General features: G+C 34.0%; 2 protein-coding genes, 1 non-coding gene and 1 pseudogene across 4 annotated transcripts; 2 read left to right on the top strand and 2 right to left on the bottom strand.

Annotated features, from left to right (window-relative positions):
• Positions 1–288: 288 nt before the first annotated feature.
• Positions 289–1,133, bottom strand: LOC148201229 (thioredoxin-like protein YLS8). Its single transcript, XM_088113940.1, has 2 exons — positions 927–1,133; positions 289–753 (listed from the first exon to the last, which is right to left on the bottom strand). The coding sequence occupies exons 1-2, from the start codon at positions 1,044–1,046 to the stop codon at positions 445–447; spliced, it is 429 nt and encodes a 142-aa protein (XP_087970066.1). The 5' UTR covers positions 1,047–1,133; the 3' UTR covers positions 289–444.
• A 713-nt stretch (positions 1,134–1,846) lies between these two features.
• Positions 1,847–8,807, bottom strand: LOC148201228 (uncharacterized; annotated as a pseudogene). Its single transcript, XR_015786276.1, has 9 exons — positions 8,332–8,807; positions 7,361–7,866; positions 6,225–6,425; positions 5,942–6,109; positions 4,678–4,992; positions 3,648–3,797; positions 3,413–3,562; positions 3,129–3,329; positions 1,847–2,960 (listed from the first exon to the last, which is right to left on the bottom strand). The product of XR_015786276.1 is annotated as an uncharacterized LOC148201228 (transcript).
• Positions 8,808–11,342: 2,535 nt separating this feature from the next.
• On the top strand, positions 11,343–11,415 carry TRNAK-CUU (transfer RNA lysine (anticodon CUU)). The gene has a single exon. It is a non-coding gene; the product is annotated as a tRNA-Lys (tRNA).
• Positions 11,416–12,515: 1,100 nt separating this feature from the next.
• On the top strand, positions 12,516–13,205 carry LOC148201226 (uncharacterized). Its single transcript, XM_088112355.1, has one exon. The coding sequence runs from the start codon at positions 12,516–12,518 to the stop codon at positions 13,203–13,205; it is 690 nt and encodes a 229-aa protein (XP_087968481.1).
• Positions 13,206–14,511: the final 1,306 nt, after the last annotated feature.

Below are 14,511 nucleotides of genomic sequence, written 5' to 3'. Positions count from 1 at the left end.
TTTATAATGCGCTTTAAAACAACATAATGTTCTTTTTGCTGAAACAATCTTGTGGAGACAGATTTCCATACCCATGAACACCAATGCTCCAATATTTTAGGAACAAAATTTTTTATAAGATAAATGCAAATTGTAACTATATTGTGTATTTGGTTTTCTGCAACGATCATTTATAAGTACATAGCAGCCACAAGAAAAAAATACTATAATGTACATGACATTGTTATAGAAAAAAAGTGTAAATGAAAGATAGTGGTAGTGGGTGATTTACATAATTATAAAAACAGATTTAAAGCAGACAAATATATTTTTACTTTAAATTTTAAATTAGACATATTTTTTCAAAGGGTTTAGAGTGCATATCAGAACGATCAATCACACAACCACCACATATAAGTAACATGGCAGAATAATTCGTTTGTTTACTTTACAGATCCCCATGAATCAGTAGCGGTATTTGGTGGAGTAATCTTTGGGAGCAATGACAAGACCGCGACCCTTCCTCGCGCCGCGGTAAACGGTCTCGACGATGTCGATGAACTCCTGCTTGTCCTTGAGAGCCCAATTGATCTTGTTGTTGTTGCCAGTGCCGAGATCGATCATGATGTGCTTGTTCCTGAAGAAGAACATGACCGTTGAAGGATCGTAGAGCTCGTACATGGTGTTGAAATCCGGCACCTCCGTTATGTCCACCAGGTATATCACCGCGAAGTTCTTTATCGTCTCCGCCACCGACGCCAACACCTCATCCATCTATTCTCCCAATTTATCACAAATAATTGCAATTCAAATCGAAACCAGCACAGTTCACAATATGCAGTTTAATCAGTTTGAAATTCACAATTCAAAACATGAAATTCATTATTTAAAGCACGAAACTCAAACTCACGACATGACATGAAATTGAAATTGAAATTGAGAATTACCTGCATGCAAGTTTCGTCCCAATCGTGACCGAATCGGATAATGACGAGACGCTCTTCTTCGGCGAGGATTGCTTGATCGACGGCCCAGCCGGAGTGCAAGTGAGGCAACAGATACGACATCTTCTTCTTCTTCTTGATTTCTTGGAACCCTAATTTGAGAATCACTCTCAGCTTTCGACTCAAATGCAACAGTGGTTGGTTTTGGTTGGGACTGTAATTTTTATTCCTTCATAGTAGGTGGGTACGTTGGGCTTGAACTGATAGGTGCAGAAAGCAAATTGATGAGCCCAACTATCATTGCAGGTCATCCAATTTCGTTTAGCTGACAAAAACTTTTAATGTTCATAAAATTTAGGACTTGTTTATTTAAGGTTTTACTTTATTAAATAACAACTTTTTTTTTTCTTTATATGCTTGTTGTTATAGACTTTCAAAATAATTAAAATTCGAAACGAATCATAAACTCAATTTCTGATTATAATCAAAAGTTATTTGAAACAGTTATTCATTAAACTAATTACTTATTATACCTTAAGTTCTAATCGTGACCGCATTAATTATAATAAACAAAACAATCTTTATATCTCATATTTAATTATTTTTACTCATTTTTAATATTTTTATTTATTTTTTCTTTTATAATGATTGACTTTTAATTTCAAGGAAGTAAAACCTTTCATTTGATTTGTAATATAAAAACCTTATTACCAGTATTTACAAATAAACCTTAAAAAGAAATAGAAAATTAGCTACACAAATTTTAAAATTGAAAAAGTAAAAGTTCATACCGGTATCGATTTTAAACAAACTAGACAGCAGATTGCTTAATCCAATTCACTGTGTTTTCCATACCATTGACTTTTACAACGGATCAAAATCAATAAAAGAATCGACCGTTTTACAGTTGATGCTAGAGAGAATAGAACCAAAATACAAAATGGGAAGAGATCAATTTACAAAAATGCTCCAGGCGGAAAATCTGTATATAGGCCCAAAACTAAGCAAAAACGAAACTCACTACTTATGATCATGATAAAGTGGGCTTTCATTTACTCCAACTTTTGTATATAGATTAGCCACTACCTAATATCATTTGGTACAACATTTTGTCAAATGTCTTCTATTCATATCTAGTATTGGGAAACAATAAAGTTTACCTGCCTACAAAAATCTACTGGGACGTTTTCGTTCCCTCCTTGGCCGGTTTTGCACGTGGGAAGTAAAAAGCTCATCATCCTTTTCTTCCACAATGGTATCCATTGGTTTATCAACACAACATGTAAAACAGTCTCCATCGCTTCAACATGATATGACATTGACCCACTGTCATCAGATATGATGGTTGGCTTGCTTGCACAATGTTCTTCATTTAGTAATGCAGATCCTGTTTTCAATTTGGAAGAGCATACGTGATGTCCTTTAGGTTGACACTTTTTCTTTGGTTTGTTTCCTAGAAAGGATGCAAGGGTCATATGGTCGTCGTTATCATCACCAGTCAAAGCATTTGTATCCTCTCGGTTTCTAACTCGTCCATCAGAAACAATATTCGGCGGCACAAACAAATTTATAGTTCCAACAGTATCACATGACTCGGACGAGCCGCTTTGGTCATGAGATGGATTTTGACTTTCAACCTGCTCAGGAACATCTGTAATCCTAGAGGAGAAGGAAGTCTGACTCAATTTTTTGGTAAATCTAGATAATATCTCATTTGATTTGTTGCGTATAAAAGACGAAAGGGTCATGCTGTCCCAATCTTGATTTTCCGAATTCGCAATACAGGTAGATTGGTTTTCTGAACCCTCAATGCAAGTCTCGACCTTGTCACTACAAGATATATCCACTAATTCCTGGGGACAAATTTTACTTCTTTTTGCGTGCCTTTTGGATCTCGTGTTCTTCTTGGGAAGATCGCTGCATGCAGATTCTGCGTAGAACTCATCATCGTTGTATACTTCTGTATCTTGTACTTCTTTGGCACAACGTCGAGTTCTTTTTGCACGTTTCTTAGAGCTTGTTTTCTTGGAAACATTGCTGCATGCAATGATCAAGAATTAGAAAACAAAGGTATACCAGAATCAATATTAAATTTCAAATTATACGACCAGCATATTATACTGAAATAGTAATCCCAAGAATGGTGGCATCACAGGTGTAAAATGTAAAGAAACAAGGGGAAAATGAAAGGATAGAGGGGAGTACCTTGACTTGCGCTTCTTGGGAAGTTTTGAAGCACCAATATCGGATTTTGGAGCTAACGCAATTAAAGGCATAAAGTCATCAAGTGTAATGGTTGGCCGTTCAGATTCTCGATCAACGAAGTTACAACTAATGATAGACCTTTGCTTCTTTCTTGCTTCTTGAAGCAAAGGAACTTGTTCAGGACATAACACCTTCCATCTCCTGTTCAATGAAAAGAATAGGTGTAAGACTATAGAAATTGAGATTTTTAGATTTTAATCATTGAACTTAATTTCAACTCATACTTTCGGCACTGTGAATCAGTACGGGGAGGCACTTCTTCAGCAATCTTAGACCAACAATATCCATGCTTGGCAATTGCAGCTTCTAGTCTTAAATCCTCCTCCTCAGTCCATCCACCCCATTTCAAAGAAGGATCCAGACTATTGAGGTATCTGTCATAAGAAAGTTCAAGAACTTCAACAAACTAAGACCATAAAAAACTACGTCCCCAAAATTGTTAAACAAAATGCATATTACCTGTCCCTACACTGAGATTGGATCCGGCCAGGAACATATTTAGCTATTTGATTCCATTTCCGTCCAAAAAGCATGACTGCTACTGTTAAGCGCATATCCTCCTCTTGTGTAAAGCTCCCTTTCTTTTCAGGACAAAGGGATTTTTTCCATCTGCATCACATACAAAATGCAGCCACCAATAAACTCTAGTTCTCCAATAAACTTAACTTGATGTTAATTTATTGACCAGACACAATTGCACATATTTAACCTTTTAATATCAATGACCATATTTTCTTGAAACAGTGTCATTTCATTTTCAATATTATGTTTCTTTTTGTTTTTAACATAAAGCAACCGGTAAGAGAAACAAAGGAAATAAATAAACAGAGTCTCGAACTATTCTGAATAGATATATTCTTGTTTTCCTGTGATGAAGATATCAAAGCAAATCACTTAGCAAATTTAGATGGGGACCTATGATGAATTGTGAGAAACAAGGTACGAAAGTAACGCACTTCTTCAAAGGTTAAATATGAGGATGCCATCATTTGCATTTCTATATAATTCAACCTCCAGACATACATAAAATATCACAATCCTAAAGATGTAACTGGGAATTCTCTCCCAGTTGAAATAGGGTTGTTGTAAATTACCTAGTACTGACTAAAACAACAGGGTAGGGTATTATTGTTTTATGTCACTAAACAAATGCCCAATCTTACCTCACCCTACAGAAGAATAAATACTTCCTTTCTCAACCTTCCACTTTTCAACAATACTGCATAAACAAATTAGCTATAATGGTTCGAACTATACTGAACTGAAATAAAATAATTGAATTTGACAATCACCACAGATCATCAAGGCCACATGATAACAGCTTAAAAGATGATTCCAAAGCAAACTGTGAACTACACATAAAATGTACCTTATTTTCTTAAGTAGGGTGAAAGCCTACCGTCAAAGATTATTTGATTTCGATAATGGTCTTGCAACCATACACAAATTAAATTACAAATATAGAACAAAATTTAAATAGCTAACCAACCTATTTGAGCATTGGGTTCCTGTCCGCCGTTCTAAAACAGAAGCCACATACTGCCAATTGCCATCACCAAAATACGTCACAGCAGAATAGAGTTGAGCATCTTCTTCCTCAGTCCATTCACTATTTAGCATGGAAGGATTTAAGCTCCTTTGGAATCGTGACAAGCATTGAAATGGAGTCCTGCTTGTGCCCAATGATGCAGCAATTTCGAACCAATTCCTGATACCTGTATCTTGTACAATAAGTAAAAGGGACTTGTCCTCTTCCTTAGTCCACGCACCTTGGTTGATCAAAGGATCTTCATAATTCAACCACCTGTGGTTGCAAACCATTAAAATACAGTGAATCAAAAGTATGGAATCCAACCATTCATACATATAGAAATTATTCTATGGTCTACATAACAGACATCTGTGATAGTGACAACCATCACAGACATATTAAGAACAACCATGTTAACATCATTCCATGTACAACCCCACCTACATGATGTGTTGATCTTGAACTCCTACTGAAAGCCAAAAATGTCAAACTGACTCTGATGGTGATAGTCATAGGTGTCTGCAATGTAGTGGAAAAATATTCTTCATGGAAAGGCAATAAACGTGAAACAGTAGTCAAAGAACTGTATGGACAAGACTAAGGATACAGCACAGGTTATAATTAAGCAGCTAATCAAATCTACAATGCAACTAAGAGAGAAGTTGATCATCCCCCCAGTGATAAATTATTATTGATAGAGCATTTTAATACCCAACCCGAAGAAACAAGTTGTATACGGAAGCTACATAATTTCATCACAAGCTGACCCTATTTAAAGGGATTGCGCTTTGTCAATTTGTTGTCCCCAAACCCACCAAAACATGATTCTACTAAATCATAATACTACCTTAATCTATTCTTTCACCTACTTCATTAAAGATCAATGTTAGCAGCTCTTATATATGTTCATAGAAATAATTTGAAAACGTTCAATCCACAATGTATCAATAAAGCAGTACCAATGTAGGTAGCTAGAACAAATATGAAGCACGAGTATAGCACAATAACAGTAAAATAAAACACTTTATAATAAGCAAGAACCACCTTTTCATGCATACAAACACACAAGAAAACTTCACCAATTAGTAAAATTATACTTTGATTAAAATTCAGCACCAGTTCACCAATATCAGAAACATAAAATACTTTATCATAGAAAAGATCAAACTTTTCATGCACACGAAAACATAAATGAAAAGCTCACGAATTACAAATTATATACCTTGATTCACATTCAGCACCAGTACGGCCACCAACATACATGGAAGCTATCATATCCCAATTAACTTTAGGTAAAAATTTTCTAATCCTCTCTGGTGTGACTTCAAGATCTTTAACAGATGCAATTATATTATCCATGTCATCTGCCTCCCGAAGCAATTCCTCTGAACTGTAAAGGAGGAGGTGCATCAAGGGAAAATTCAAAACACAACAGGGGAAGGGTCACATTGGTCCAGCAGCAGTTAGTGATTCAGTAACATAGGACAAAATAGAATTGATATTACCTAGTTCTATCAATTGAAAGTGAGAGTTGAAGCACCATTTCTTGGAACTGTTGCTTAATTCCCTTCAAAAGATTTCCCTTTCTACCTTGGACCATTTTTTCCGATCTAATGAAATGGAAATCTTTCCAATACCATTCTATAATTAGCGGCATGAGAATTTTCTTCTGGGCCATAACACATTGCAGGTACCCTTTTTTGCTTCTGCCAGGAAAGAGTTAAATCAAGGATTGCCGATATTAAAATTAATCAGTGACAATTGACACTCTGACATACTAAGCTCACAAATGCTATGATACCAGCCACTAAATAGATTACAACTAAACTACCTACATGCTTTTGAAACCAAGCTTTACACTGAAACTTTTGTTTAGGGTTTTGGGAGTAAAATTGTGATTTCTCGCTAATTTTCTAAAGCATTTTTTTCTCCAGAAACACAAGGATTTTTAACCATTCCACAAAAGAACTACCTCTGTTTTAACCTATGTTCCTTCAAATGTTACAGGATTATCTTTTTTTTCCTGTACTCCATTCTTCTATTGGACTTTCCAGTTCAAATTTTGCTATTTTTTTCTCTAATTTTCAATGTTTTTTTCAACAAATTTCACCACCAGTTTTCACTTTTTGAAGGCCACCAATGTTTTTTTTACCATGAATTCCTTTATTTGTGTATTTCTTTAGTATATGTGTACTATAAATTATTTAGTCTGTGTTATCCCTGTTTCCCACTATAGTATCTTCAAAAATGACTGCCACATGCTACTACTTGAGATTGGTAACCATGATGTAGTTTTTTTTTCTTTTAATTCATGTTAGCATTTATAAGCTGTACCATATCTTGAACTTTTAAGAACCTTTCCTCTCCATTCCATTTTTATATTACCCATGTTTTCAAGTATCTAGGTTTTCACAGGAGAGAACCCTTTGTCTCCATACCTACTTCATATTACCATTCAAACTCATTAAACTGTATGAAACAGATAACATCTATAGTTCTCGTAATTAAAAAATTAAGTTTCAGGTGAAAGAGAATCTTGAACAGTATCCACTTATAAATGACTGGTACCATTATTTCATAATGAAATAGTATAAATAATAATTCAGACTTCAGTAAACTGTAAAAGCATCACACAACTAACCTTATATTTCTTTGGAACAGAAGACTTTTTTGCAGATATTAATTGAACACGTGGATCTTTTTTCAGTGATAACACATTCCCTGTTCTTCTATTGCACGAAGCCTGGAAGTCCTTAAGAATTTTGATTCTATTCCTTATCTTTTTGTTTTCCTCAATTTTAGCCTCAAGCTCAATTAACTTACCTCTAAGAAATCTCTGCAAATCCCTATTTTTCTTAATGGCATCAATAAAGCACTGAACAACAGGAGGAAAGCTCAATCTTTTCTGTGGTAATCTAGATGACTCCCCTGCATCGGGTTCAGAACTCTCAACAAATTCACTAAGCTGCATTTCAATGTTTTCAATCAACTCCTCTGTGGCAGCCTCTTTAGGATCTTGAGAAATAGGATATAATTTACCACCATCTGATTCGTTATGTGTTGAGCCATTAGCAACGTCACCCTCACAGCCCATGCTGGAGGTCTGATCCTCCTCAACCAACACTTTCTTTCCATCTTCATGCAAACCTGATATTGTTACCATGCCAAGTTTGTTACAAAAGCTAAAGTAGAACTGGTAACAAGACAATTAAGAGAATATACAAACATTATAAGGTAAAACACCAAGTCCCAGTTGACTAGAAGTAGTATGTCCTTATTAGGGAAAACTGAGGTCCGGCATTGACTAGAAACTAGAAATAGTGCCTGATAAGTGCTTATAACGCTAAATACAAGGGTTTTGAACAATGAGTTAAGTTAGGCCCATAATCTCAGAAACTTTAATCCTAAGTCATCTAAACTATGTAACAAAACCGAATTCAATGATGAGAGATTTTGTATGATGAATTAGTTATTATAAAGTTTGCATTGCAACAGAGGGAAACATGGATGGATTGAATTTGGGATCTCTCTCATACTGGAATCCCACAAGAACTACTACCGTATTCGGAATCAAAATTCAACAGCGAGAACGCACATAGGAAGCTCAAATACCTTCGTTGTAGTCGCCAAACCTTCTCATGATGGCGCGCACCGTCTCGAGGTCATCCAAGTCGTCGTCATCGTCAGACAAGGCCAAGCGGCGGAAGAACGGATAGAGGCTGGTAGAGGCTCTGCACTCTCTTGAGACATTCAAGGTCGTCCTGGCCGTCTGAGTCCGAGTCGGTGGCAACCGAAACAGTGGCGGTGCTGGCGTCAATGGGCGGGTCCTCCGACGAAACTCCGTCTTCGGCGGCAGAATTATCTTTGGCGCCTGGGACAACAATCCTGCAGGCTCGGGAGAGCGCGGCCATATCGTCCTTGAAGCCGTCGTCATCGTCGTCATCATCGGTGGAGGAGAGATTGCCGAAATCGTCGACGCGAGGAGTCATTAGATTGGGATTTCTTCTGAATTCACCAAGGTTTCTTCCGAATTTCACTCTGAATTTGGATTTCACGCAAGGGTTCTTCTGAATTTCCCGCTGCACTGATTAAATTATTCTAAAAATAATCAAATCCTATTATAATCATTTTCATGAAAGTAATTTATTTATTTAGTAAATTTAATTTTTCTTTTTTTGAGATAAAAGGAGTTATTTGAATGAATAAATTAAAATTTAAAAAATTTAAAAAGGTATTTTAAATAATTAAAGTAAAAACATTTAAAATTTATTTAAACAAATAAAAAATTAATTATTTTTCTTCATACATATTATATACATCTAAATATTATTTGAATACTTAAATTTGACTACTATTTTTTTTAGTAAATTTAAATTTTAAAATACATATTTTTAAATTAAAAATTTAATTTAAAAAAGAAAATTCTTTGAATATTTTAATAATTTTAACATTATTATAGAATAATCACATATTTAATAGATAAGAACATTACAATTATTCAAACCTAACCACAAAACCAATTTTTATATATAACGAGTTTTGAAAACCAAAAATACCTATAAATAAAATAAATTTTTGAATTATTTTTCAAACTTCAAATATACATAAGAACTAATTATTATTTATAACGCCACCTAGTACGTGCTCCATTGAAACATCATCATTTGCTCACATCAATCAGGTAGTTATTACAAAAAAGAACTACAAGTGAACATAAAAAAAATAGATGGGTAAACTAACTTTTATAAAGAAACAATCACAATTTAATTCAACCATACATAATAATTTCATTCTCAATCCAAAACAAAACTTAACCAAATTCATAACATTTAGACCTAACCATCTAGATGTGTATACTAAAGTCAAACTATGGTAAGTTATACACTTGTAGTGGTGGAATAGTCGGCTTCCCCAAGTTACCACACAAGGTTAGTCTGTTTACCACTTATGGCCAAAGAATCAAACCATAGACTAGGACCTTCTACTACTCCTTACCACATAACCCTCATTCTTTACTTGAGATAGGATGATTAATGGAGTCTCAGATAACTTCCAAGACTGAGTCTTTACTTCAATACAGCACACTACTAAACACCACCATAGAGTCTCACCATGAGGTCCAAGGAATTAAGCCAAACATTGATACCATACCAACAACATAATTCATTATTACTTTTATATCATACTTGAAATATCATCATACACATCACCATATTCATCAACCATTAACATATACAATATCCACAACAATATGATTAATCTATATAAAACATTCTAAACAAACATACATAAAACTTAAAGAAAAACCCAAAACTTCCCTATACTAGACTCAGTAGCAAGTCACCCACCCAGCGAAATAAACAAAAGCCCAGACCTGCAACACAAAGTGACGCTCAACACTACTTCTTACCACTCAACGTCCCCCAAACAAACAACACAATGCTCAGCAACTCAGAGTACCCCAGCGTTCATACACAAAGAGCTCACTATTTTCGCAACACTCAACATTTTGTAGTCCAATGGCCCTCTCAACGCCACTCCAAGCCCTTGACACCGTACCAGAAAATCAACAACTTTGATTCTTGATATATGTGTATCAAGTCATTTCCAAATGACTAAATTGGTATCCTAATACTTGTAATTGTTTGAAAAACATGTTTAAACCTTGGAAAACAACTTTGATTCTTTATATGTGTTTGCCTTTGGAGAGGCAATCGATGTTGGTTGTGGTTATGAGGAGAGCCTTGGGTGGTGTGATATGGATTGTGTAAAATGGATTGTGTTTTGAACTAGAAGAGGAGTTTGGGTTGAGTAAAGTGTACAGAAGATAGGAAAGAGAAGATTATTGTTAAGGTTATGTGTGTTGTGTTGAAGGGTAGGGTTGTGTTGGGTAGAAGTGTTACAGAGAACTAGGTGCTTCCTCTGGTTTCAAGTTGTCTATTTGGAACTCGAACAGCAAGCAGAGCCACTCCAGAAGGTCCATCTTCTTCTCCCACCGCATGAACTGATGCTTCGGGAGGTCTCTGACAGATACCTCTAGATATCGGAGCGACGGGTGGTCGTTCTAGACATAGACGAGAAAGAACTGAAACTTTTAATTTCAGTGCTTGCAATCTGGAACATCGTGTGGCGCACGCCCCAATGACAGTGCTTCAATAACTAAATAAAAAATATTTTCTTAAAGTATAAGATAGAGAAAAACCTGAAAAAGCATGCAAAAACCTGCGTTGCACAAAAAAATATAATAAAGAGAAAAAAATTTAACGTCGTTTGTATGTATTTAACGGAAGAGATTTCATTGAAACAAATTTTATCAAGTGAGAACGCAATTGACACATTTTTTAAAGGATGAACTAATTTGACATACGTGAGTGAAACTGAGGACAAAATAAGCTATTAAACCTATATTTAAATAAAATATTTAAAAAACACAAAAATAATTTAATTACAAGTAATTTAAATGTGATGTATTTTAATTTTCAATTTTTTAAAATTATTAAAATATCTCATAAGGTTACTGAATTTATTTTCTGAATGAGACATACAAGGTTATTGAATTTCGCTGAAAATTTATTTTTTGGTTATATTAGTGAATATTTTAATGTCTAGACTTAATAACAAAAGCCCGTCTAGCTCAGTTGGTAGAGCGCAAGGCTCTTAACCTTGTGGTCGTGGGTTCGAGCCCCACGGTGGGCGTTAGCTTTTTAACTTTTGTTAATATCTGCCCCAGTACGCAAACAGCCCGTCTAGCTTTTTTTTCTATTATATTTGTACATATTATGCTCAATGGGCTATTGTCTGGGCTCAATCTAGTGGCCCAATTACTCACTATAGGCATGATTCTTCATGCACTTCATATTTGAAATGTACTGATATGTAGAAAGAAGCTGCCCTCACAATATGATCCAAGTGGAATTTAATTTAATCATACTATAAGACTCCACGATAATTGTGCTTAATTTTTTTCTCATTTATATTAATTCTATATTTACCTTGATTAAATTTGCTTTCATCCATGTTAATAATTAAATTTAAACTTAACTTAATTCTATAAAATCGATTTATAATTTACATTTATCTATATAATATAAATTCATCTTATTTCTGTATGAGAATTTAAAAAATAAGACCAACTTTACACGAGAAATGGATGCTATGTTTTCCCACAACAATATAAGATATTAATCCTTCACACTGAATGAGACAAGGCAACTTTTTTGTCCTTTCTAAAACCAGGGAAGTTTCTCAGAATCTGAGAGCAAAAGTGGATGATAGCATTCAGATCCCATGTCCTTCATTTACAAAACAAAGACAAAACACAGTTGTCAGCATCCCATGCTTCACGCACACCAAATCCTTTTCTAATCTAACATCTTAGTATTTTCACATTCCTTATGCAGTATGTTTCAACCTTCTCCTTCCAACAACATCTGTCAGCTATATACAATACATCACAGGTTGGCATGCACGAGTTCATCATTTTGCTTCAATATTCAACAACAACACTATCCTATAACCTCTGACATATCCACACAAATGGAACCTTCCTTTCGACAAACTAGTACCTCAGCTGTTTCCACCATCCCAATTCCGTACCTTCACTTTTGCTTCCTCGTCTGAATCTTAGATCTAATTAGAGTCAAACTTTTAAGGTTTTCAACTGTATATATATATAATACCTCTTGAAGCACCCTATGAGAACCTATATACCATAGCCTTGACTCGATAAAGAAAAAGAACAAGTTTTCTGCAGCTTTTGATTTTCTGACACACCCTTTATCTCTTCCTCTCTAGTTATGGCAGCCCTTGATTTTGTTGCCCTAAAGGACTTGCACAATTCAGCAAATAGCCTTCTTCATTCTCCATTGGTTCGAGAAGCTTTTGTGCATGAAAGAGAAGAAAAATGGGTCGATGATGTGTCAGAGTCATCACTGAGGATGTTGGAGGTGTGTGGCATCTCAAAAGATCTTCTCTTGCTAGTGAAGGAACACCTCCAAGAACTTCAGTTCACCCTGCGCAGAGCAAGCATAGGTGATGAAAGAATTCAGGAAAAAATCTCAGCATGCAACAGGTACAGGAAGAAGGTGAAGAAGGAAACGTTGAAGTGTTTGAAGTGGTTGAAGAAGGGCATGAAGAGTGAGAGAGAAGTGAGTCCAATGAATGAACAAAAACTGGTGTTGGTGGTTGATGTGCTGAGAGAAGTAAGGGTGACAAGCATTTCCATTGTTGAATCACTCTTGTCCCTTGTTTCTTCACCCTGGTTGGATTCAAAGTCAGGGAAAAGGTCCTTCACATCAAGGTTTGTGCGTGTGAGTGTTCATTGTTCAGATGATGAGATGAGCTATGATGCCATGGTGATTCAAGGTGCAAACAAAAGATTAGCAGGTGTTAGGATGGCCATAGAAGATCTTGAGGTGGAGCTTGAGTGCATGTTCAGACGTTTGATCCACACAAGGGTCTTGCTGCTTAACATTCTTACCAAATAGGAAACTTAGTTTTTTCAACCCTTTAGTTAGACACATTCTTTCAATTACTTAATTAGATTTTTCACACCTATTCTTTCAGTTATCTTCAAATAACAAATTCTGAATCTGCAATATAGTTGAAGACTGGCAATTCTTGTGCAGTTTGTACTAATAAAAGCAATTCATTCAATTCTTATATATGTTTTATTATGCCATAAAACTCTTGATTTTATTCTAAATTATAAGGGGAAATTCAATATTAAGGGGAGGTTGAGAAAGATAAGAGGAAAAAAAGAAAAGAAAAGGAAACAAGAGAATAATAAGCAAAAGAAAAGAGAGGAAAGTGAAAAGTAAAATTGTTTATATAAAGAAAAAAGGTAAAAAGTTAGAAGAAATTCCATAATACATTTGATTGATATTAGATTTAATTTGGTGACTTTTGATTGATAATACATTTGATTTATTCATGTGATTAATTTATTCACTTTAAATAACATAATTAATATTTGTATCATTAATTAAATATAAATATAAATAAATTTAATCTTGTTAAAAATATTTAATAAAAATATTTTTATAATATTTTTATAAAAATTAGATTTTGTTTGAATTTGAAAAAGGATAAAATTGTTTAATTTTAAAAAAAATTAGAACTAGAGACAATAAAAAGTGAGACTAATGCAATTACATATATGGCCTCACAATGACACGTGACACTATTAGTGTCACGTTACACAATCTTGCCATGTGGCATAGTGTCAACTTGACATATGACAACTTTTTTTTTAAATTTAAAAAAAAAAATTTAAAAAAAAAATCACAAACTGACACATGACACCCTATTTAATGGTGTTAGTACGAAACGGATAAAACCTAATTGCTTCAATTTTTCAAAAATAGAAACTTAATTGACAAAAAAAAAAGTGAAGGACCTATTTAAAAAAAGTCACCAGAAATATATACCATATGTATGATTAAACCTTCATATTATGAAAATAATTTGATTGTAATATTAATATATAAAAAAATAATTTATGAAATAATTTTAAAAATTTGAATTAAAAAGAATAATTTTTCTTGAAATTAAATTAAAGTTAAAATAAATTTTAAATTAAAGTTAAAATAAATTTAAAATTAAAATTAAAATATTATAAAACTTTAATAAAAAATATTTTGTAATAAGTATATTAAAATAAATTATCAAAATTTAAATTAATTAATTTTATTTTAATTATTTATCTTTTAAAATAAACATATATAAATCTATCTATAAATAATAGAAATAGAACCAACACAAGAAAAACTTTTAGCACTTGATGTAATAGAG

The sequence above is a fragment of the Vigna umbellata genome, chromosome 4, assembly GCF_029865625.1.
Source record: "Vigna umbellata cultivar VRB3 chromosome 4, Vumbellata_1.0, whole genome shotgun sequence".
Classification (NCBI taxonomy): domain Eukaryota; kingdom Viridiplantae; phylum Streptophyta; class Magnoliopsida; order Fabales; family Fabaceae; genus Vigna; species Vigna umbellata.
Note: the sequence above shows the minus strand (reverse complement) of the source record. Positions and strands in the feature narration are given on the sequence as shown.

Excerpts from the sequence above, each read along its gene's own strand:
- LOC148201229 (XM_088113940.1), bottom strand. The coding sequence starts at position 1,046 with ATGTCGTATCTGTTGCCTCACTTGCACTCCGGCTGGGCCGTCGATCAA. Across the intron at positions 754-926 it reads GGGACGAAACTTGCATGCAG|ATGGATGAGGTGTTGGCGTC; the intron begins GTAATTCTCAAT and ends TTGGGAGAATAG.
- LOC148201226 (XM_088112355.1), top strand. The coding sequence starts at position 12,516 with ATGGCAGCCCTTGATTTTGTTGCCCTAAAGGACTTGCACAATTCAGCA.